At 56.2% G+C, this 22,689-nt stretch overlaps 3 protein-coding genes across 4 annotated transcripts in view; 1 reads left to right on the plus strand and 2 right to left on the minus strand.

The window, feature by feature from the left end:
- Window positions 1-2,859: 2,859 nt before the first annotated feature.
- On the minus strand, window positions 2,860-4,069 carry DNAJC30 (DnaJ heat shock protein family (Hsp40) member C30). The gene has a single exon (XM_034068874.1). It carries the CDS (start codon window positions 4,033-4,035, stop codon window positions 3,403-3,405), a length of 633 nt encoding a protein of 210 aa, XP_033924765.1. The 5' UTR covers window positions 4,036-4,069; the 3' UTR covers window positions 2,860-3,402.
- A 38-nt stretch (window positions 4,070-4,107) lies between these two features.
- Window positions 4,108-8,817, plus strand: BUD23 (BUD23 rRNA methyltransferase and ribosome maturation factor). The gene is made up of 12 exons (XM_034068736.1): window positions 4,108-4,174; window positions 4,279-4,316; window positions 4,476-4,571; window positions 4,733-4,815; window positions 4,912-5,008; window positions 5,262-5,358; window positions 5,680-5,730; window positions 6,315-6,400; window positions 6,733-6,778; window positions 7,075-7,136; window positions 8,210-8,299; window positions 8,432-8,817. Exons 1-12 carry the CDS (start codon window positions 4,127-4,129, stop codon window positions 8,484-8,486), a joined length of 849 nt encoding a protein of 282 aa, XP_033924627.1. The 5' UTR covers window positions 4,108-4,126; the 3' UTR covers window positions 8,487-8,817.
- Window positions 8,818-9,090: 273 nt separating this feature from the next.
- STX1A (syntaxin 1A) overlaps window positions 9,091-22,689 on the minus strand; it is a 57,978-nt gene continuing 44,379 nt past the window's right edge. Inside the window, exons 6-10 of one of the 2 annotated variants that reach the window (XM_034068735.1) lie at window positions 19,490-19,598; window positions 14,856-14,929; window positions 14,556-14,693; window positions 12,876-12,986; window positions 9,091-12,291 (exon numbers count right to left, since the gene is read on the minus strand). In XM_034068735.1, coding sequence (XP_033924626.1) covers window positions 12,214-12,291; window positions 12,876-12,986; window positions 14,556-14,693; window positions 14,856-14,929; window positions 19,490-19,598 — 510 coding nt within the window. In that variant the 3' untranslated portion in view covers window positions 9,091-12,213. Of the gene's footprint in view, window positions 12,292-12,875; window positions 13,090-14,555; window positions 14,694-14,855; window positions 14,930-19,489; window positions 19,599-22,689 lie in introns of both variants that reach the window. The other variant, XR_004550209.1, reaches the window with a different exon arrangement.

Genomic DNA, 22,689 nt, shown 5'->3' on the forward strand with positions numbered 1-22,689 from the left:
CGCATATGGCAGCAACAGTCCCTTCAGCAGGGCCTGGGCTGTGGATGAAGCTCAGCAAATCACAGACAGAAGCAGTGGGAAACAGGCAGGAGCTGGCAGCAGCACAGGGGCTTGTACAGTGCCTCTCCTTGCCTGCACCAAGTGCTGCCTGTCCCGCAGGGCCACCTCAAAAGGAGTCAATGTGCCCCCACTCACCTCGGGGAGGAGGAGGAGGAAGTGTTGCCTTCAAGCGTGTACCTGCATTCATTTCTGCACGGCCCCGGCAGCAGCCTGGGGGAGCTCAGCCCCAGTGCACAGCCAAGGCCCAGCAGGGCAAGCAGGGACCCGGCCTCCCCAGCCCCTCCAGTGCAGGAGGAACAGGCTCCTGGGGGAGAAGGGGTGTCCCAGCACAGCTGCAAGAGACCCTTTGAGGCACAGCCCCAGGGCTGTAAACCCCCCAGGCTGGGCCCCTGCTGTGGCAGCACCCGAGAAAACTCGGATTAACCATTAACTCCATTAACAGAAGTCACTGCAGGAGATGCTGTGGAAAGGAGGGGGAGCTGCCCCCACCCTGTGCACACAGCCTGCAGCTCACTGTCCCCCGGGCACCCACAGACCTGCAGGAGCCCAGCTTAACCCCTTCCTTTCCAAAGAGCAGCCCAGCTTCTCCAGATGGAGGGGAAAGAATCAAGAGAATCCCAGGTTGGAAGGGACCTCAAGGAGCATCTGTCCAACCTCTCTAGGCAATGCATGGCCTAGACTAGATGTCCCAGCACCCAGTCCAGCCCAGTCTTAAGTAAGTGTCCAACTCTGGGGAGTCACCACTTCCCTGGGGAGACCATGCCAACAGCTGGTTGTTTTCATTGTGAGAAATCATCCTCTTGTGTCCAGAATCTTCCCAGGGGTAACGTGTGCCCATCGCCTCTCATCTTTTCATTTCCCTTGTAAAAAAGGAGTCTCCATCTTCTTTGTAGCCACCCTTTAAATACTGGAAGATGATGACAAAATCTCCCCTGACTTTTCCTCTCCCAAGGCTGAACAAATCCCATTCTCTCAGGCTTTCCTCACACATGCTTAGCCCTTGGATCATTTTTGTGGCCCTTCTATGGATCCTCTCCAGAGGGTACATCACACGTACACAGCAAGTACTGTGTCAGAGGCAGCACAGAACAGGGCTACAGCGGGCAGGACTGAAGTCCACAGTGTCTTAGGGAGGCCATTCTACCCATTCCCACTGACTGCAGGCAGCATACCCACCCCTCCCAGCACGACCTCAGGGAAACAGGACCCCCTCTCCCCACCCTCTTCCTCTGCCTGCTGCAGACACCATGTGGAACACCAGCTTGAACAATACCCTCCAACTTGCCAGCAAGTACAAGGAATATTTACCACCCAAACCCATCAAAAGAAAGATATGTCATTTTGTCACCAGCTTATGGCTGGGTATCTTTAATGTTCAAGAGACTTTATGGAGAAATGGAGAACCAGTAATATGAACTGCCACGCAGATTAGCTCCCTCATGGTGCCTTGGTACTTCACCCCCCAACTTCCAACCCAGACATCCCACACAGAGCAGCTGGCTTACTGGAGCAGCTCTTCTCTGTCCCAGTGTTATGGGGCAGAAGGATTCAGGCAGTACATGACCTAGCCTGCTCCTGCTCCATGCTGTACCATACCAGAGCCTCTCTCTGCCAGGAAGCTGGTTCAGACTCTGCCTGTAGGAACAGCCCCAGGCTTCAGCACTACACACATTCAAGAAAGGTCAATCCAGCCTGGGAAAGAACATTTCCTGCCAAACTTAGCCAGAGAAGCTGCCTCTGGTCCTTCAAATGACTTGTATACCACAAAAATGCACCAGCATGTGACACAGAGCCACAACGCTGGAGACTTTCACTCTGTAACTAATGCTCGGACAGCCAGAGGATCCTGGAAACCTCTCTCTGTCCCTGGGCTGAATTTGCTCCAAACACACAGCAGACTCCACAGTCTGCAGCTGGAAGTGGTACAATGCTTCCCAGACAAGGCAGAAAGCTCTCCTGTACAGCACATACCCTGTACCATCAGACATTACAGTCCCTGCCACGCTACTGCTGCAGGCTCAGTTCTGTACCACAGAATTCCACAGCTGGAGAACACAGGGAATTTGCTTGTAACATCTTTATGTTGGGGGAATACATAACCTGGGAACACTGTGGTGACAGGCCAGGGCTTGGCTCCTGCAGGCTGCTGCCAGCCAGACCCAGCAAAGCCAGTGCAAAGTAATGCAGATGAAGTCTTTGGACACTCAAGAGTTCAATACCATGAAGCTTCACTAACTTCATGTAGTACCAGCATAGCCCAGGTGAAGCTCTCACCTGAGGAAAGGCAGCAGCTCCGAGAGACAAAACCTTCAGTTCTTACAACACTCCAGTACTTAAACAGGCAAACACTCTTATGTGCAAATGATGCTTAGATACATGTAAAACACAAGTAGTGCCACTCAGTGCTCAGAAGTGTACCACTCCCAGCCACAAAGGCCCATGTGGCATGGGCTTGTGCAAAGCTCCTGGCAAGCCCTAGACAGGACAGGTTCTTCCGAACACAGAAGTGTTTTGAGCAGCACCTCCAGGTGATGTCACACACACTGACCAGGACACACGCTGCCACGAGCCCAGATTTCTTTCTTCCAGGCTGCCAATGCCAAGACTTCCTTCCAGGGCAAGCCCTGAACAGGGACAAACAAAGGCAATGATGCAGTGTGGAAACCAACACTCCTAAGATTCTCCAAAGATGTAGGTGTGACAGCACAGAGAGGTAATCTCTTGGATTAACAGAAAATCACAACAAGCCATAAATCAGCACCAGTGAGAACAGCCCTATGAACACACACCACACACAACCACCACTAACAGCCATTTAATCTCTGCTGCGGTTTAGGAAAGGCATGTGGCTCCCAGCAAGGTCAAACAGTAGTGCCAGTGGAGGTGACATGTCACAGTCCACAAAGCAGAGTCCATGAACCGCATTCACTTGTCAGGCACTGTGTGTAGGCTGTATCAGCAGAGGGGGCACACTGCAGCCTGTTGGTTCTCTACACGCATGTACAGGATCATGCTACCAGCAGAGGTTTGTTGCAGCCTGTGGAGCAGAGCCCACAGATGACATCCAGAGGTAACGTGCCATTGACAGGTCACTCTCGCAGAGGTCACATCGTGTGTGTACCATGCCTGCTGCATCTGAAGATGAGGCTGACAGCAGGGTCTGGTCACACAGCATGGAGCAGGGCCTGCACATGGAGCCTGCTGGTCACGTACTGGGTCTGAGGGGAAGTGTCACAGCCTGGGCAGCAGCCCCTGCACACTGTGAGACCGCAGGGGCTGCCCGCAGCTGCGGTGTGTCACCGGCAGCCATCCAGCCGCTGTGTCCCCGCTGTGTCCCCGCTGTCACTTGATGCCGTAGAGCAGAGCAATGCCCAGAAGTAAGAAGAGCCCGACCGAGAGGTCAGAGAGGAGCCGAAAACGTCCTTGGGCAGCGACCCCCTCCCGTCGGAGGCGCAGCTGCTCCCGCCGGGCCCGCAGCACCTGCTCCCGCTCCAGCTGCTCCCCGTAGTGCGCTCGGTAGAAGGCGTCGAAGTCGAAGGGCGTCGGGCCGGGCCCGCGGCGGGCGGGGGCGGGGGGCGGCGGCGGGGACGGGGCTGTGGGGCGGCCGGAGGGCCGCGGAGCTCCGCGCAGGTCCTGGGCGCTGAGCAGCCCTCGGTCGTACTTCCGGCGCAGGGCAGCGCTGCCCAGCACCCGGTAGGCCTCGCTGACGGCGGCGAAGCGAGCGGCGGCGGCGGCGCTGCCGGCGTTGCGGTCGGGGTGATAGCGGAACGACTGCTCGTAGTACGCCGTCTTGATCTGGGCCGCGGTGGCTGTGGCCGGGACTCCCAGCACCTCGTACAGGTCCTGGCGCTGCCGCACAGAGCCCCCAGCACCGCCCTGCGCTCCGCGGGCCGGCGGCGGAGCAAGGCCCGGCCGAGGCAGCCCCGGGCCGGCGGGCAGGAGCCGCCACAGGCGCCCGAGCGCTGCCGGCTCCATCGGGAGCGCTGCCTCAGGGGCCTCCCGCCGCCATCTTGAGCGGCACGGCGCGGGGCAGTGACGTCACGACGCGGTGACGTCACGCGGCAGCATGGCCGGCAGCGGGCGCAGGCCCGAGCACCGGGGACCTCCCGAGCTGGTGAGCGGCTGGAGGGGGGGAGCGGAGCGGACACCGGCGGAGGGGGCACCGGGTCCGGTCGGGTCGGGTCCGGTCTCATTGGCTCTGTCGCTTTCCCCTTGCAGTTCTACGATGAGGCCGAGGCGCGGAAGTACACGCAGAAGTACGGTGCAGTATTGGCAGCGTGGGGACTGCGCTGCCTCGGGGCACCCGCCGGGGCTGGGGGGGGGGGGGTCCTGCCGTGAGACCGGGGTGGGGAGCGGAGCCCTGCGGGGAGGTGGCGGCTGCCCCCGGCTGCCCGAGCCCCGGCCGTGCCTTCCAGCTCCCGGGTGGTGGAGATCCAGGCGCAGATGTCGGAGCGGGCCGTGGAGCTGCTGGGACTGCCGCAAGACCGGCCGTGCCTGCTGCTGGACGTGGGGTGAGCACGGGGGGCGGCTGGGGCAGTGCTAGGGCCTGGGGCACCTGGGGCACCGGTGTCTGTTGTGGCACGGAGGGGAGCAGGCTGCCGCAGCGCTGGGGCTGCCAGCATCGCCCTCGGAGCAGGCCCATGACCACCCTGTTGTCCCTGTCTCCCTTCAGCTGCGGCTCTGGGCTGAGCGGGGATTACATTTCTGAGGAGGGGCACTACTGGATCGGCATGGACATCAGTCCTGCCATGCTCGGTGAGCCGGTTCCCCTCCCCTGCTACCCCTGCCTTTGCCTCAGGGTGGTCCCAAAGGTGTGAGGTGGTTGCCTGAGCTGTGCTCTGTCCTGTCCAGATGTGGCCGTGGAGAGGGAGGTGGAAGGAGACCTCCTCCTTGCAGACATGGGTGATGGCATTCCCTTCAGGCCTGGCATGTTTGACGGCTGTATCAGGTCAGTTGATGCACTTGAATGAATTATTTGAATACCTGGCCTAAAGCGGATGCTTGGTGATTCTTCTGTGCTTGAGTAAGTACTGCACCCTGCTGGGTTTGGGCATAGTGAGTCTCCAGAGGGATTTGTGTAACTGCAGAACAGAAGGTAAAGCTACATGGAAAGAATTAGTGCTGGAAGTACTAAGGGAGGTGACAGGCTCTGCAAAAGAATTAATGTCTGAGTGTCCCAGGAGTCTTGTTTTCTTTCCCAGTATTTCTGCAGTGCAGTGGCTTTGTAATGCTGATAAGAAATCGCAGAGCCCTCCAAAACGCCTTTATCGATTCTTCTCAACTCTTTATACTGCCTTGGTAAGTTTCCCAGTCAGGCCTCTGCCTACTTTTACATCCTCACTGGTGCATTTTATCAAGATAGTCTGGTATTTGAAGTAAATGCTGCTCTGGAGGACTGGGAGGAGCACCCATTTCCTATCTCCTTGCCTGCCTGTGCGGTCTCTCATGCTTCTCTGATCCCTGCAGTTAAGCCTGTGCCTTGTGCTGTGGAGGAGCAGGCTCCCCAGTCTGAACAGCTGTCCCGGGAGACTTCTCCAGGAGGCTCTGGGGAGGAGGGTTCTAATGTCTAGGCTGGGAATTGAGTGACCTGCACTGACTCACTGACACTATCTCCTGTAGGCCCGAGGATCCCGAGCTGTCCTGCAGCTGTACCCTGAGAACTCAGAACAGGTAAAGACATCACTCAGTGGGGAAGAGGGACAGGCAGAGCAAGGCAATGAAGCCATGTGCTCTTTGGGGCTCTGAATTTCTCCACATGAGATCTGTTTCTCTGTCCTTCCCACCCTCTGTAAAGCTCTTCAAGAGCCCTAAAAAGAAACCTATAAGGAGAATGCTATTTCTGTGGCTTCACAGGTTGTTTTGAGGTGAGCCTTAAAATTAAAGAAATTGGCAGGACAGAATCTGAATCTGCTGTCCTGGATTTTGTGTTCTGTGACTGGGATTGAAGTCTGGCCTGCAGTCATCAGCACTGTCCTCTACCTGCCTAGAGCTGTATCCAGCCCAGTTTCCCTCTCCTAGTAAGTGTGCTGTGCCAGTGAATTCAGGTTAGACTGAGCAGCAGGGAGAACCAAATGAAGGCAGTAGAACTGGTGTCCTGATGGTACTGCAGAGCTGAGAGTGTGGTGTAGAGTCAATCAGGAGCAGGAACAATTAATCTTTGGCATACATAATTAGCTGTGGCCAAGCCAGGAGGTCTCTTGGGCATTGCTAGTGGATGACTACTAAATAACTCTTGCATGTGCTTATTTTTCCAGCTGGAGCTCATTACTGCCCAGGCCATGAGAGCTGGCTTTACTGGGGGAATGGTGGTAGATTACCCAAACAGCACCAAAGCCAAGAAGTGAGTCTTGTGCATCTGTGTATGTGGGTGTTTGGGGGTGAGGCCTGGGTTTAGCAGTGATTTTCTTTTCCCCAAGCTATTCATAGAATCATAGAACAGTTGGAGTTAGAAGACACCTTAAAGCTCATCCAGTTCCAAGCCTCTGCCACAGGAGGGTTGCTCAAAGTCCAGTCCAATCTGGCCTTAAACACTTCCAGTGATAGTCCTGGACAGAGGTTACAGATAAGAACCGACTCTGTTACAGACTGTTACAAACAAAAATCTGTCTTGCTTGGGGACTAGGAATTACATGCTGAATCCCAGCTTCATGCTCCTTATTCTTGTTCTTTTAGGTTCTTCCTTTGTCTCTTTGTTGGGGCATCTGGCACGTTACCAAAGGTGAGCTGCTCCACAACAGCAGAGTTGCCTTCCTGGCTGCTGGGTAATGTGGGCAAGAATGGGAACCAGGCAGCTCTGCACATGCAGAGTGATTTCATGTATACATTTGCTGTCAGCCTCACCAGCCCCTGCTCTCCCTGACATACAGTTTCTTTGCCACAGTTTCTGGAAGACCGGTTTGTTCCTGCTCTGGTCCTTTCTCTTAGAGAGCCCTGGGTTCACCTTAATTTAGGTGACATGACTGTTAGCTCTGTTTGTTCCAGACGAGGGCAGAACTTGCCAAATTTGCTTTTCAGGGCCTTGGTACTGAGTGTGCTGATGGAGAGGAGATGCACCAGGCAAAGTTCACCAATGAGAGGTATTGTGTAGGAGGTGAAGTTCTCCCCAAGTAGGGGGGCTTATAAGGGCTGAGTTTTCTAAGAAGGGGTGGGGTGGCTTATAAGGACTGGGTTTTGCTGACTGAGGGCCACAGCACTGCCATGTGACTGAAGAGAGGAAACTGGGAGGACCCTTGGCAACCCACATGGGCACTAGTTTACCTTCTTGAAGGAGCCCAGTCACAAGGAACAGAACAGGTTAGTTTGGAGGGCTTTGCTGTGGTTGATGCTTATCCTAGCACTTTCTGTCCAGCTCCTGGCTCCCCAGCTCAGTGCTGTAGTAGTGTAGGCCAGTGGTGATGTGAGGGGGGCTATTTACAGTGCTGCTGATAGCAAGCATAGTGGTTTCTGCTGGGGAGGCAGCCTGCTGTGCCTGAAGCCTGGTGTTGCCTTTCTTTTGCTGTCAAATTGTTTGCTTAACTCTGCTTAGCTGTGGCCTCGTGGGTTTCTCCTGCTGTCCAGGTCTCCTCCCATGGTAGTGGTGCAGGGAGAAGCCCCTCCTGCAGCCAGTGGGAGAGACAGAGAACAGAAAACAGAGGAAAGTCGTCATGGCTGCCAGGAGCTTGTGGCTGGCTTGTTTTCCTGCCTCTTACACTGCACTTCTATGCTCACTCAGTCCAGGGGGTACCTCGTGGTGGAAGGTAATAACAGAACTGGCAATTTGCTGGGAAGCCAGAGCTTTGTCTCCTTGCTTTGGAGTAGAGCAGACAAGGGGAAGGTGCTTGTGCTTAAGTCTGTATTCCCTCAAGATCCCACTGCCCAGCATACTGCTGAAGTGTCAGAAATGGCACAGGGGAGTGCTGGCCTGCTGCAGCCCATGGAGGGTGGGTGTCCCTCAGTTCAGAGCCAGGGCTGGAAGCAGCCTCTTCCTCAGTGCGTCTGGAGCAGGACTGTTTGACCACCTACCCCACTTCACCCCAAGGGTCATAGGAGAGGTACTCGCTGGTTTTATGAAGCAGAGGGCTTGCCCAGTTCTGGGTGGCAATCCTCTAGGGCAGGAAACTGTGCTCCTGCACGTCAGTTCCTCTCCAGCTGCCGTCTGCTTTCTGTACAGGACACGGTTCAGAAATGCCAAGGGCAAGTCTGTGAAGAAAAGCCGGGACTGGATCCTTGAGAAGAAGGAACGTAGACGACGACAGGGCAAGTAAGTTCAGCTGCTTCAGCTGAGGCTGTGCTGGTCTGGCCTGCTGTCACCTGGTCAAACTCCTGCCAGAAACCTGCTTCCCTTCCCCTCCCAGAACAATTGTGCTCAGTTGCTCTCTGGTTTTCTCCACAGGGAAGTGCGAGCAGACACAAAATACACAGGTCGAAAGCGCCGCCCTCGCTTCTGAATTCCTCCGGACACTGCTGATGTGGAATATAGCATGTGGATGTCTCCAGCAAGCCTCTCATGGATGCATAGATGGACACTTCAGGCCTGGGGCTTGCTGGGACTGATCTTTGTGGCTCTTGAAGGTATAAACTGGCTCCAGTGCTGTCCAATAGCTGACTGTGAAGCTTCCAGCCTTGTTTTCCTGGTGAAGGCAGGCAGTGCTCAGGCCCCTTGGTGTCTGCAATGCCATTGTTTATGTTCTTGAGAGTGCACTGAACCACCTGAAGCTCCAGGTGAGGCAGAACATTATGTTCACCCTCCACTAAACAGTCAATGAGGCAGAACTATCACTGGTCTCCTGTATCTTGCGCTTATTGCAAGGGAGTACTGAGGTAGGAACATAGCACCTAGTTCCTTGCCAGCTTCTCAGGCACCATCAAGGTGTGTCCCATGAGGGCAAGTCTGCCTTGTGGCAGAAATGTTATTCCTGTGGCAGTCAGTCCTGTGAGCACCCTGCATCAGGCCCAGCTTGTATGCTTTAGTTCTCCCAGGGCTGTCTGCACTCCAGCCCTTGTTCCCCATCATCTCCTCCCTTCCCCTGAAACAGAGGTGCCAGCCGGAGCTTTACAGTTACAAATGTTTATTCTACATAAAAATTCCACAAAATGGGAAGCTGTTTTGCACCCAGAGCTTTGGGAGAAGGGGAGGCTAGCAGGAAGGGAAAGGGTGAAGGAGAAGAGAGGCGACATACAGTGTCATCCAGCCCAGTGAGACAGAGCAAGCCAGGGTCAAGATCCACATAGAAAACAAGGACACTTAGCTCACAGTACAGCAACAGTACAACTCCACGGGGAGAGGGGACTTGGAAAGCTTTCAAGTACATATAATTACTAAAAAAACCCCAAAATAATCCCCGGTTCGAGTGCAAGCTGTGCGTGCCCCACACTGTTCGTGGAATACTGCATCGACACGCTCCCGGTGCTGGGAGGGCAGGTGGCACTTGGAACAGAGGTGGGGTAACCCAAAGGACAAGCGGTCTGAGGTCGGGGGCTGGAAAGAAAAAGTGAAATGCCTCCCCAAAGCACAACCACACTGTTGGTGATTTGGTCTGTACATGCAACAACAGGTAGGTAAAAAGGAACTGAGCGGGGCTTCCCATAGTGCAGGGGTAATTATTGCACCAAAACACCCTCCCCTCACAGCGAGGACAGTGTGAACCTGCCTGTGGGGCAGCAGTAGCAGCCTGCTCCTCTGCCTCCCATGTTCTGGAGCCTGGCACCACCACTGCCTGCAGGATCCCAGCAAAGTGCCAGTGGCGGAGCTGCCGACTGTGGCCCCATCCAGCTCCTGCTGCTGGCGGGCTGCTGGTGGTGGTGGTACCAACAAGGAAGGAGCAAGTGCCAGAGCCCCCTCATGCTGTTCTTAGCCTTGTGCCTTGACTCGGGTGGGCCACAGCCCTGATGTCATGTGAGCTTGTGCCACAAAAGCCGCTGCTTAGAAGATAAAAAGATCATCTTGCACTAGCAGTGGGCATCGCTGCAGGGCGAGAGCCTGAGAGGAGCTTTCCTGCCTGCCCTGCCAGCAGTGTTATTGCTTCCCAGAGGAGGGAGCCCAGCGTTCTTGCTGGCTCAGCACAGCAGCGTATGGTGACAGGGAACTGTACTGGGGCAGGAGCAGCAGGCAGCTCCCTCCCCTTAGATCAAGGACCCTGCCCATGCCTGCCTCCTGCCCTGGAAGGGCTCCAGAGCTGGCCTGCTCCCTCTTGTGGGGCTCCCTGTGCCCCAAGCCCTTTTGTGCACACAGGCTGCAGTGCTGTAGCTCACATCCGTTGTTGTGGGAATGTGAAAGAAGGGGCTCCAGAGTTGGCTGTTGTCATGGTTGCACCCCTGGGCTGGGCAGGGGACTGGGCTGGACACGCTTCCCAAGGGCAGCTGAATGCAACCAGGGGTTCTGCAGTGGGACTTTGGGTAACAGTGGTAGGGAAAGAGCCATGTCTGGGTTGCTGCTGGGCAGGGCTGTGTCTGAGGAAGGTAGTGTTGTGTCTTGGCTACAGCCCTCTTCCTTGTCCCCCAAGCCATGGGCACCACACATAGGGCCAGCTCCTGTGCTACAGCACCCAGCAAGGGTGGAGGAGCACAGGGACCCTGGTTGGAAGCAGAGAGGTGAAATGCAGCTGCAGCTGGAGTACTCATTGACATCAACTGCCCTTTTCCTCCTACCAGCACCTGGGCTTACAGCCAGACCCTGTCCCAGTGTGTGGCTCCAAGTGCCTGCCCTGCTCTGGGTTCCTCAGTGGTGCTTTGGCATGTGCATGGGCCAGCTGCAGCCCTGGAATCTACAGAGGAATGTAAGGGCAGAGCCCTGCTCCCAGCCTGAGGAAAACAGACAGTGGCACCACAAGGTTCTTGGGAGCTGCCGGTAGGCTCAGGCCACCACAGTAGCTGTGTCCACACAGTGGGTGCAGCAGAGGGTACCCAGGTGCCTCCACAGCATCCTGCCATGTGTGGGTCCTCTCCAGATGGCCCAGGGGATGAGCAGGCACAAGGGCCTTGTGCCAAGACTGGAAGGAGCAGGTGGGTGCCAAGAGGTGGCAGAGAGATGCAAGGGGGAGTCAGGCACTGCCCTGCTCAGGAACTGGTAGGACCAAGGAGGAGGAAGGCTGCTCCTCTTAGCTAGCAGGGGTGTGGATGCAACACAGACTGCTCCAGGGACCACAACAGGAGAAAGCTTGGCTGCCTCCAGCCCCAGCCATAGGTGCCTATGTGGAGAAGTGAGGCTGGATGCAGCCCTGATCCCAGGCAAGTGCTGCCAGGGACTGTGGGCATCAGAGCCAACTCCCAACCCCAGCAGACAGAGCCCAGGCCTACAGGCAGAAGGAGCCAGGGCCATTGTGTGCCAGGGCTGACAGAGAACAATGAGGCTTTGGTGCAGGCAGAGCAACCAGTGAAACGTGCTGGCCTTAAAGTACCTACCAGGCCAACACCAGCATGCAGCACATGTCCCCATGTGGCCTGTCCCCATCCCCAGGCACCTGATGGCCCAAAGCAGCAGCCCCTTATCCTACACTGCTCCATCAGGCACCCACTGTCATCAATGGAACATCCGTCCTCTGGCACCCACACTGGGGTGAGGGCTTGCCTTGGAGGGGCAGCAGGGATGGAGCCCTGCAGCCAGGCACGGCCACAGGACAGGGAGGGACAGGAGCAGGCAGGGCCTGTCTGAGCACACCCCTGGGGAAGGGTCCCGTGAGAGAAGCAGCCCAAGGAAAGGTGTTTGTAAGCACAGACACAGCTGACATGAGAGCTCTGGCTGGAGGTAATGGGGAGGCTGGGGGAGGCTGACTGGGCACTGTGCTCCTGAGGAGCCCTGACACCCTGCATCCTTGGTTCTCACTAATGCAGACTGCCAGCACAGGAGGAGCAGCAGTGCCCAAGGGCACCCCTGTCCCCAGCCAGCCATGCAGGCTGGAGCAGTGATGAGAACTCGGGTTCCCTCCCAGGGTCCCCCTCCTGCCCATCACCATCCCCTGCACCCTGCCTATGCCCCGGGGCTGGCGCTCCCTCCATACAGACGCACCGCACCGCACACACAGCGTCACAAACAACCATGCATTAGAAACTGAAATGCTGCTGGGAGGCTCCGGGGCTGCGTGGTTTGCTCCGGTGCGGCTGCGGCCCCATGGCACACGCAGCCCCATGGCACACGCAGCTCCGTCCATCGCACACAAACAGTCCCGCGGGGTGAGTCTAGCCGAAAATGCCACCGAAGGTGGAGGCGATGACGATGCCCAGGATCACACAGCAGATAATGATCATGATCTTCTTCTGCTCAGGTGTCCCAGCACCAGCAGGGAGAGAGGGGAGAGGGGGGTGTGAGTTTGGGGGTCTGCAAACTGAGAGCTCAGGGTTGCGCTCTGCCCCATTCCTGTTTCCTCCTGCCAGGCTATGAGCGGCACCCTGGGGGCCAGAGGGGCAGGGATGGGCACCCCAGCTCTCCCTTCAGCCCTGGGCTGGCAAAGCTGAGCTGGTGGCTCCTAGGTCCCTGAGCTGACACAGGGCCAGGCAGCTGCCTCTGCACTCAGGGTCAGAGCAGGACCATGCCTGTTTACTGCATTTTTGTCAAGGGATGTGGCTCTCACAGCAGGATCCACACAGGATCTCTACAGGATCCATCCACCCTTGTCCCCTTTTCTATCCCCCCAAGCAGCACCTCTGCCCATGGCTCATTGGCATTGTTCACACAGCTTGTGCCAGGGAGCTCTGCCTAAGCTGGTGACACCCATGGGACCTGTGCTGCACCCAGTGGTGTCGGGCAAAGCAGAGTCCAGGCACCTGTGAGGCTGTGCCAAGCTGCCCGATCCTTGGGGCAGGCAGTGGGGTCAGAGAGGTCAGCCAGTGCCGTGACTCACCCGTCTGGCTTTGCTCTGGTACTTCACTGCTTTTTTGGTGTCAGACACCGCTCGCTCCACGTAGTCCACTGAGTGCTCCACGTTGTACTCGATGCGGTCAATCATCTCGCCCTGCAGAACGGGGACAGAGCCCACGTGCCCGCACGCACGCAGACGTGAGCTCCTTCCTGCTCTGTTCCCCAGCACCGTGCGGACGCTGCCCTGCCCAGCAGCCCTGTGAGCGAGAGAGGGACCCTCAGTTCAAGCAGGCAGTGGCTGCCCCACAGTGCCCTGGAGTGGGGGCTCTGTCCCAGAAGGGCTGGGACCAATGTGCACATCCTAGCAGGGAGGCAAGAAAGGGGAAGGTCAAGGGGTCTCCAGCCCGGTCTTAGCCTGGTAGCTGCCCTACCCAGTATCTCCGGTGACATCAAAGCCACAACAGGATCTGCACCGACACCACGCTGCTGAAAGCAGAGGCATGGCACGGAGCAGGGACCGCATCAGCAGTGCCACGTGGGATGCTCACAAAACCATGCACATGCAGGGACAACCAACTGCTCTCATCTGCACCAGCACCCTGCTGAGAGTGCAGGGCCTCCCAGTGAGGCTGCAGGGCTGGGCAGGGAATGCAGACTGCTGTGGACATGGGGACATGGGTTGGTGTGCGCTGCCCATCCTGAATACACAGGGAAGCAGCCAGGTCCTGCAGCAGCCGGAGACAGAGCCTGACAGTTCATGTCACTGACAGGGGGTGGGTGGCTTGAAGCCCAGTGCCCTCCTGCATGGCACAGAGGGGCTGCAGAGCCAGCGGGTCCTGGAAAGCAGCTCTGCAAAGCTCATTTCTTGACCTAATGCAGGAGAGCATTGGGTGTTATCCCCAAGGCACTGACCCCCACCAGGCTTCTGCTGCTCCCTGCCTTGCCTAAAGCTGCTGCTTCTCCTTCCCATCTGTGCCATGCGTAGGGCAGAGCAGGCAGCTGCCAGCACCGCTGCCAGCCCAGCACCCTTCTGCCCCTGGTGCCAGCCTCCCACCCCACAGGGCAGTGCAGGGTGCTGGCACAGTGCAGCCCTTCGAGCAGGTCAGGGAACTGCAAACCCCATCTGTGCTCCAGGGCAGACAGAACAGGCACCAAGGCTGCCCCACACAACCGCCCCTGCCTGCCCAGCACAGGCAGGCCCTAGCACCACACGAGAGCCGCAGGCATGCAGGGCATGGCCATGCACAGCAGAGCATGCAGCACCGGCAGGGGCTCAGCGGGGCTTTACCTGCCACTGATGTCTCCTCGGGCCATGGCAGCGTGGTGGGCAAGAAGTGGGGTGAGCAGAGACACCGAACACGTGCCCAGCTCAGGGGCCGAGCACTGAGGCCGGTGGCAGGGCAGGGGCAGCCTGGCAGGACCACCACGTCTGGTGGCACCCCAAGCTCACCCAGCAGCACCCAGTGCTCCAGAGGAGATGGAGATCTGCATCTGCATGGCAGACACCCACTGCCCTCCTCCTGAGCCCATCACTGCACCTCTCACCCTGGGAATGCCACAGCCCCCAACTCTGGGTGGCTCAGCCCTGAGGAGCCCAGCTCAGCCCCAGTGGTACCCACATCAATCCCAGATGCAGTTTTTCCTCTCAGCACCCATCCAGGCAGCCCCATCATCCTTCAACCTCCCCACGCGAGCCAGCCACAGGGCTGCAGTGTCTCCCTACCTGGCTCTCCACCAGCATGGCCATGTCCATGAACATGTCGTGCAGCTCTCGGATGCTGTTCTCCAGTTTGATGATCTCGCTGTGCCGTGTCTCAATCTCATTCAGTGCCTGCTTGGTGATGTTTGAATCCATGATGATCTGCAAGAAGACGGGCCCAGTGAGCAGTGTGCTTAGCCCCTCAGATGCTGGGCATCAAGAGAGGGACACCCCACTCCACCCTCTGCTCAGGCAGCATCCTCAGGCGAGACCCAAGAGCCCTGCTGCACTCTCCCCTGTGGCAGCACATCCCCCAGTGCTTACCCCAGAGGAGAAGATGGCTGGGTTGCCACTCTCCAGCATGTCCTCCAGCTCCTCGCTGGTGGTGGTCCTCCCAGCTGCAAGTGACACAACACAGGTCAGCCGTGAGCCACAAGTCCTGCAGCCTTACTGCACTGTGCTCCCGTCTCCATGGCCTCTCCCTAGTGCAGCTTCCAGCCTGGAGAGGGCACCAGGTGGTTCAGGGAGCTGCCATCCCATACCCTGGCTCTGTACCAGCCCTGCGACCCTCTTCTTTAGGGGGGTCAAGCAGTCAGCTTGGCCCAGCTCACCCAGAAAGCCCATCTGCCACTGCCTGTTCCTGTTTGGCAGGGAGCGGTGCCAAAGGAGCAGCAGACACCAGGACCCAGTTGGTGGCGAACTTCTAACTTGTCAGTATTTTATAAATCATTGATATTCTGCAACTTGTACAGAAATTTGGATTTATTACTTATGGAAAGTCATTAAGTATTATAACAATTTATGGTTTTACATTCACATTTTTCTCCTGTGATGCTACAATGCAGGTGAGTTTACCCTGCTCTTGCAGGGGCCTTGGACGAGATGATCTCTCGAGGTCCCTTCCAACCTTTGGGATTCTGTGACTGAGAGCAGCAAGCCAAGAGCAGGGATGCTGCAGATCCCGGGCTAGCTGGAGGTGACGAGGACACTGGGCTCAGCAGGGTTTGCTGGCTGAGCAGGTACTGCTGCAATTGCTGGGCTGCCTGAGTTCTAGCGCTGCAGCTGCCTATCAGAAACCAGTCTCTGCCCTTCCCCCTGCAACACAGCCCTCCTCCTTTGGGAGCAATTCACCCATTGTGCATGGCTGCCTTCCCTTCCTCATGGACACACTCCACACTCCGACAGAGCACAGGCAGATTACTCACTCCCTGGGTTACACTGAGTCTCCAGCATGAACAGTGCTCCTGCTTCCAGTGCTGCTGCACCAGGGACTGGGGGAGATGCCACAAACCTTGACCCTGGTCCAAACCTTCACCACAAGTGTATCAGTGCCCAGGGAGCACGGAGGAGGGACCTGCCTGCCCAGCCATACCTGGCCACCACCCCACAGGCATGGAACACATTGCCACCTTGCATGGGGAGTTCCTTAAACAAGGACACCTTCACACTTCACTACATGTCTCTTTCTATGCAAGGTCCTGCACCTGAGGCAGGGCAATCTCCAGTACCAGCACAGATTGGGGGAGAGAAAGAGGAAGGGAGGAAGGGAGGAAGAGAGAAAGGGAGGGATGGATGGATGGATGGATGGATGGATGGATGGAGAGCATCCCTGTGAAGAAGGACTCAGGGATGCTGGTGGGTGACAAACAGGACATGGCCCAGCACTGTGTGTTTGCAGCCCAGAAAGCCAAGTGTCTCCTGGGCTGATCACCAGCAGTGGGACCGGCAGGGCCAGGCAGGGGATGCTGCTCCTCTGCTCTGCTCTCCTGACACCCCCTGGAGCTCTGCGTCCACCTCAGGGTCCCCAGCACAAGACAATGGTTTTAAAGTGATCAAGAGTAGGGTGAGGTTGGACATAGGGAAGAAATGTGGTACCATGAGGGTGCTGAGGCGCTGGCACAGGGTGCCCAGAGAAGCTGTGGCTGCCCCATCCCTGGCAGTGTTCAAGGCCAGGCTTGAACATGTGTGGTGGCCAGGGCAGTGTTACCCAGTGCAGCTCGGACAGGTTGACACTGCCTGCAGGGTGGTTGGGATGAGCTGACTTCATCTGTAACAGCCCAGCATGTCACAAACTGCACCAGCCTCCCTAGCCCTTTGGACCCTCAGTTGGCTGCAGGGGCCAACTCCAGCGCTGTGCTGGCATTTCCATCCAGCGACACACTTCCAGCTCAGATAAACACTGCTCATTCCCGACCAGTGTCACAGGAATCCTAAATCACCCATCTCAGCACCACGTGAGCTGCCAGGGCCAGAGCAGCCCCCAGACCTTCCTGGCTGAAGGGCAGCCTGGGTACATGCGCAGCTTGCCTCTCTGTACATCAGTTAACCTCTTGCGGAGTGAGGCAGAGGCTGATTCATTCTCACAGGGCTTTGGAGACAGCAGATGCCTTATTGTTGGCTCCTTGGTCTCGCATTTAACAACACTGTTCACAAAACCAAGTAGTTCTGTGCAGCACCTCCACACCCAGCAGAGAAAGCTCCTCTAAGCTTCAAATCCAACTTCCCCGGAGCAAAACCTCATTAGATTTGTCACAATGGCCAAAACAGTGAGGGAAAAAGCAAAGCAGCAACACTTCCCAGCACAGGCAGCACAGAGGCTCCCAGCAGCAGACACTGCAGTGGGGACACCGCTCGGTCCAGGCAGAGGACAGCCCCCAGCTGCTGTGCTGCCATCACCAACCCTGGGGCACAGCCCATCCTGGGATCCCCCCATGGCATCTTCAGGGCAGACCCTGGGAGGGCTTTGGGGTGCCCCAGGGGGTGGCTATGGCCTGGGGCAGTGACTACACCACCACTTCTGTGACTGCCCTGCTTCCAGAGCAAGAAGCAGACCCCAGCAGGCTGCAGAAGCTCAGCAGGTGTGGGGAAGCCTCCCCAGGGCAGCTGAGAAGTCCCTGCTCTCACACTTTCAAAGCCTGAGTGATTTGCTGACTCCAGTGTCAGAGCTCTTGGCTCTTTCTATCTTTGGATTCATAGCTGAAAAGAGAGCTGAGGATTTCATAGAGCTTCCTGCAGTCACCACACTGCAGCTGAGCTCCATTCCAAATAACATGCCCAAGAGCCCCCAGAGCAGCAGGGACTCAAGGTCCTCACTGGAACACATGAGGACAGAGCCCTCTGCCCAGGAAGCACTCTTGTTGAAGCTCAATAATCTTGTGGCTTTTTGTCAGAAGGGATTACCCAGTGTCCTGACAGAAGAACCCAGCTCTTGCAAAGGACTGTGCACAGGATCGTGTACCTTCCCAGCACCATCCTGCCTCCGCATCTGCTCCACACCTCCATGCAAAGGGGAAGCTGGTCCCTCATCATCACTAACTAGGACACCTCCTCTGCACCCAGCCACTGCACCAGTGTGTCCTGAGAAGCCTCAGACTCTGCCAGGCACTGACAGCCCCACAGGATAAACAGAGCAAAGAAAGGGATCATTTAATATAGCTCCATAATTTAAGCAAAGCATCAGGATCCTTCCAAAATCCAGGAGTAGAAAAACAAGAGGAAGGTTTTAGCAGGTCTGCAGACAGTAAGGACCTAAGTAAGCCCTTTCAGACTTTCTCTATTAGAAGGGAGGTACAGGGATATCTCAATTCCTGTTTCCATTCCAAGCCATCCCTCTCGCTGGAGGGGTAACAGCCTGGCATTAGCTGATGAGTGAGCCGGTCAGCTGGAGCAGTGACACACTCATCCTGCTTTACATGAAGGTATTGCTGAGCTTTGTGTCAGCCAGTCTTTCCATTCAGCCAGTGTGAATCATTGCTCTTATTATAATAGTTCATAAAGAGTAATCTCAACAGAGGAGAGGCTTGCACAGCCAACTCTCCTTCTAGCCCTTCAAAGAAACTCCCATGTGCTACTGCACGCAGATCCCTGGGCACCTGCAGCTCCTGAAGGACATTCCCACAGGTGGCTATCAAGGACACCATTCTGACTCAAGAATCTCCTACTTTATTATTCACTGTGAGTTGTGAAAGGGAAGAAAACCACACATTTGCTTGCGAGAAAAAACCCAACCCTGGACTAGGATTCAGACCCTTTCATTTGAGCCCCAAACCCACGAACACATCTGAAAATGAGATTATTTGCAGAAATCTCTTTTAATCCCTGCATTCCCTGACTTCTCCCTTGCTTGCTTATTCCCCTAATCACAAGGGTGGTGTGGTTCTTCTCTGCTGGGAGATGATTAAAACTAAACTCAGTGTCACTGATGGCCACGGAGACCCACCAGGACACAGCAGGTTTTGTGGACAGGCAGGACCAGGCTTCTGATCTCAGCGTGTGCTGGTGACATCCTTGGAGGCATCACCTGCCATCCACCTTTGGACACCAGAAGACACCACTACTGCTGTCAGGAGCCACCAGGGTCCTGGAGATGCCTGGAATGGGCATTGAGGCTTGTGCTCCTTATCCAGCAAGGGGAACTGCTGGGAGCACTGAGTGCCCCCATTTGGAGAGGTCTGTTCTCTGGTTTTATGTTCAGTTCAGTTCACTGGCAATGACAACCACCCAGAGGAAAGGCACAGCAAGACATGGGAGTCAGGAATCCCCGCCAGCTGCTCGGAATTCAAAATTAGCTGTAACCAAGGAAGGAATTGTCCTCCCTGTGCTCTCTACCCAGCAGTTAGGAAAACCTGAGGGGAGGTTTTTCGTGCTTAGCTGGATGCAGTTTGACACTGAAATGCAAATAGCACCACATGAAGTCCCTGCTCATTGCAGGGGGGTTGAAATAGATGACCTTTGAAGGTCCCTTCCAACCCAAACTGTTCTATGATTCAGTGATGCTGTGACTATGTCCCAGCAGGAGCTGTGTCCTGGTTGCTCCCACGGGTGAGAACACAGCCCCCGTGCACTGTGGGTTTCCAAGGGGGAGCTCTGCACAGTGGCAGGAGCTGCTTGGATCTGTGGGAGCCCGGGCAGGACATGACCCCAGAGCTTGGCTCTGTTCCCCCTCCAGGTTTACTCACTGATCTCCAGCTGCCTCTGGATCCTGCCCTTGCAGCGCTCCCGGTAGTCAGTCTGCGTGGCGTTGTACTCGGACATCACCTCCACAAACTTGCGTGACAGTGTTGAGTGCTGCGGAGGGGAGAGGAAGGGAGAGTGGGGTGAGGGTCCTGCAGGAGGGAGAGCCCTGACACCCCCGAGCTGGGGCAGGCTCAGCCCTGAGCACCCCCTGCACCTCCAGCAGCCCAAAAAGCATTTTGAGCCCAAAAGCTGGTCCAAGGAGGGGGATGAAGTGCAAGGGGCAGCAGGGGATGTGGCCCCAGGGGCATGGACCAGATGCACTCCTCACCCAAAACCAACCCAAGCATAACCTTCAGCCCCCAGAAGACAGCCTATGGTGGCGGCAGACCTGAGAGTCATGGTTGGCACCATCCTCCTCACCCAAACCACAGCTTGTGGCCAAGCAGCCCAGAGCTGAGGCCACAGCAGTGCCCTGGGTCTAGCCCTGCTGGCCTGGCCACACTGCCAGGATGTGCTGGACGTGGCACAGCACAGGATGGGCACACAGCAGTCACTCTGTGGTGCTGGGGTTGGGAGTGGAGGTCCTGGGGGAGCCCTGTGCCCTGAGCACCAAACCCCGACCTGTCTGCACATGGCTGGTGGAGGAAGCCCAGGGCTGGAGCACACAGGCTTGGCCAGGGCTTGCCTGGGGCCACTGTCCTCACTCCAGAAGTGAGGTCCCACTTTTCCTCCTCACACTGGAGGGCTCCCCTGGGCACCACAGGGACACAGGGGATGCCCACCTGCCCCAGGCTGAGCGAGCTGCCAGCCCTGCATGCAGAGCACGCTCACCTTGCCAGGCTGCTTCCCCTTCTCCAGGAAATGCACCAGAAAACCTTAGAATTACACTGACCATGGGGCTGCTGAGCACTGACCCCCCAGGCTGGCCCACCTTGCTGTCTGACCCCGCTGTCAGGATGAGCTCTACCAACAGCCCTGCAGATGGTCAGGAAGGGCAGGACAGAGCATCCTTCATCCAAACACATCTCTTGAATTAGCCCTTTCCCCGATATGCCAGAAATGGAGTTTCACAGTATCAGAACAGTTGAGGTTGGAAGGGGTCTTCAAAGATTCAGTCCAACACTCCCTCTCCCCCGCAAGTAAGCAGGGGCATCTTTCACTAGATCAGCTTGTGGGAACATTAAAGCCTTTGGACTGCTCCTCAGGGCTGTGGAAGGCTTTGTTTGGAGGTAGTTTTCCTTGCAGTTAAAAAAGGGCATTTCTTGTTCTTGATAATGGTTGAGCTGTTTATAAAGATGCAGAAAAACCCATCCCACCGCTGGGAGCTTCATTATGGCCAATGACACTTGCACAGCCTGAAGAACCACCAGCAGTAGGACATGGGGCTCAGCCATGCAGCTCTGCTGCTGCTGCCCTCACATCATGCCAAGCTCCTTGCCCTCCATGGCTGCTGGCAGCAGCATTCCAAGCACTATGCTCCTGTCCCCTCTGCTGTCCCAGCAGGAAGGGCTGGCAAGGGGGTGTCACCGGTCACCCTTGGTGAGAGTCATGTTCTGTCATCCTAAAACATGTAATGGTGGCAGGAAAACAGCTGTGGACCCTTCCCAGGGCTGGGGGAGAGTGGAGAGGCTGATGACCCAAGGGGATGCTGGCACTGTGCAGCTCATCAGAGCTGTGAGCGCACAGATGGCAGAGCTCAGCCCTCACCAGCAGCTGGGAGCTCACACAGGGCTCAGACAGGGCTCAGGCTGTTCTGCTGCAAAGCAGCAGCTTCTCAGGGCATGAGGGGTATTCATGAAAGGATCATGGACTCACAGAATCATCTGCATTGGAAGGGACCTTCAGAGATGATCCAGCTCCAACCCCTGCCCCGGGCAGGGACCCCTTCCACTGGAGCAGCTGCTCCAAGCCCCTGTGTCCAACCTGGCCTTGAGCACTGCCAGGGATGGGGCAGCCACAGCTTCTCTGGGCACCCTGTGCCAGTGCCTCAGCACCCTCATGGTACCACGTTTCTCCCGTATGTCCAGTTCAAACCCATTGCCCCTTGTCCTTTCCCTGCAGGCCCTGATTGAAAGTCTCCATCTTTCCTCTGAGCCCCCTGAAGTCCTGAGCAGCCACAGGAAGGTCTCCCTGGAGCTGTCCCTTCTCTGGGCTGCACAGCCCCAACCCTCTCCCCTTTCTCCACAGCAGCTGTCCCAGCCCTTGGGCTGCTTTGAAGGCTTCTCTGGATCAGGGAGACCAGCACAATGCAGCATCTCTGTAATGTCAGACATGCCCAGGGCACACCAGCATTCAGGTGTCAGTACACCCAGAGCAGCCCATGAGACAGCACTGGAGACTTCTTGAGGATATACTTGTGTTTGCTTTGGATATACTTGTGTTTGCTTTGCAGTGACTCTGAGCAAGCAGCAGCTTGGTATTTATGGCAGAGACTCAGAGTGAGCTCATTGTATTCCTCCCGGGCTGGCAAACCTCACACAAAAGCCCCCAGCAGCTCCAGCTTCCGCAGGCAGCCTCTGCTCAAGAGGTGCCTGGCCCAAAGCAGGGTTAAAGCAGCTCCTGAGCATCGTGGCTTGAAATCCAGCAAAGATGTGAGGTGCCATCCAAGAGACTCTTCCTCTGCCTTCTCCACATCCTCTTCCTAAAATCCAGTTCATTCTTATTAAGCTAAAGAGAATCAACATATTGTTTATCTGCAGCCAAAGATAGCCTGGCTGTTACATGACAGCCCTTTCTGCTGAGCAGTATACCCCACCAGGCCTCTTTTACTTAAGAAGTTATTTAATTTAAGGTTTCTCTTGTCAGATTGTTATTTTATGTTCCCACAGGCATCCCACATGTCTGAAAAATGCATTTGATTTTTGAAGGAACACAGAGTTTCACGCAAAATGGGCTGGAAAAAGCATTTTAAATGGCTTTCAGTCATGCAATAAAACTTCCTGTATATTCAGGGCAAACAAAAAGCATATCAAAACGTACCTTGTATTTGAAAGAAACTCACTATACAGGAAATATTAACTGAAGTTAGGAAATGGGGTTGTTGCACCTGGGTCCAGCAACTCTTCACTTCCCAAGCACAGGAGAAGCAGCCCAATTGCTGGATTTCCAAAGAGCTCACACAGCTCTGGATACCCTCACAGGGCTTTGACACCCCCACAAAGCATCCAGTGAAACCTGGAACCTTGGCCTTCAAGGTTTCTAA

The sequence above is a fragment of the Melopsittacus undulatus genome, chromosome 13 (assembly GCF_012275295.1).
Source record: "Melopsittacus undulatus isolate bMelUnd1 chromosome 13, bMelUnd1.mat.Z, whole genome shotgun sequence".
NCBI classification, from domain to species: domain Eukaryota; kingdom Metazoa; phylum Chordata; class Aves; order Psittaciformes; family Psittaculidae; genus Melopsittacus; species Melopsittacus undulatus.

Bases quoted from the DNA above. Each gene is read 5' to 3' on its own strand.
- DNAJC30 (XM_034068874.1), bottom strand. From the start codon at position 4,035: ATGGAGCCGGCAGCGCTCGGGCGCCTGTGGCGGCTCCTGCCCGCCGGC.
- BUD23 (XM_034068736.1), top strand. From the start codon at position 4,127: ATGGCCGGCAGCGGGCGCAGGCCCGAGCACCGGGGACCTCCCGAGCTG. The intron at 4,317-4,475 runs GTACGGTGCAGT...CGTGCCTTCCAG, and splicing joins GCGCGGAAGTACACGCAGAA to CTCCCGGGTGGTGGAGATCC. The intron at 5,731-6,314 runs GTAAAGACATCA...TTATTTTTCCAG, and splicing joins ACCCTGAGAACTCAGAACAG to CTGGAGCTCATTACTGCCCA.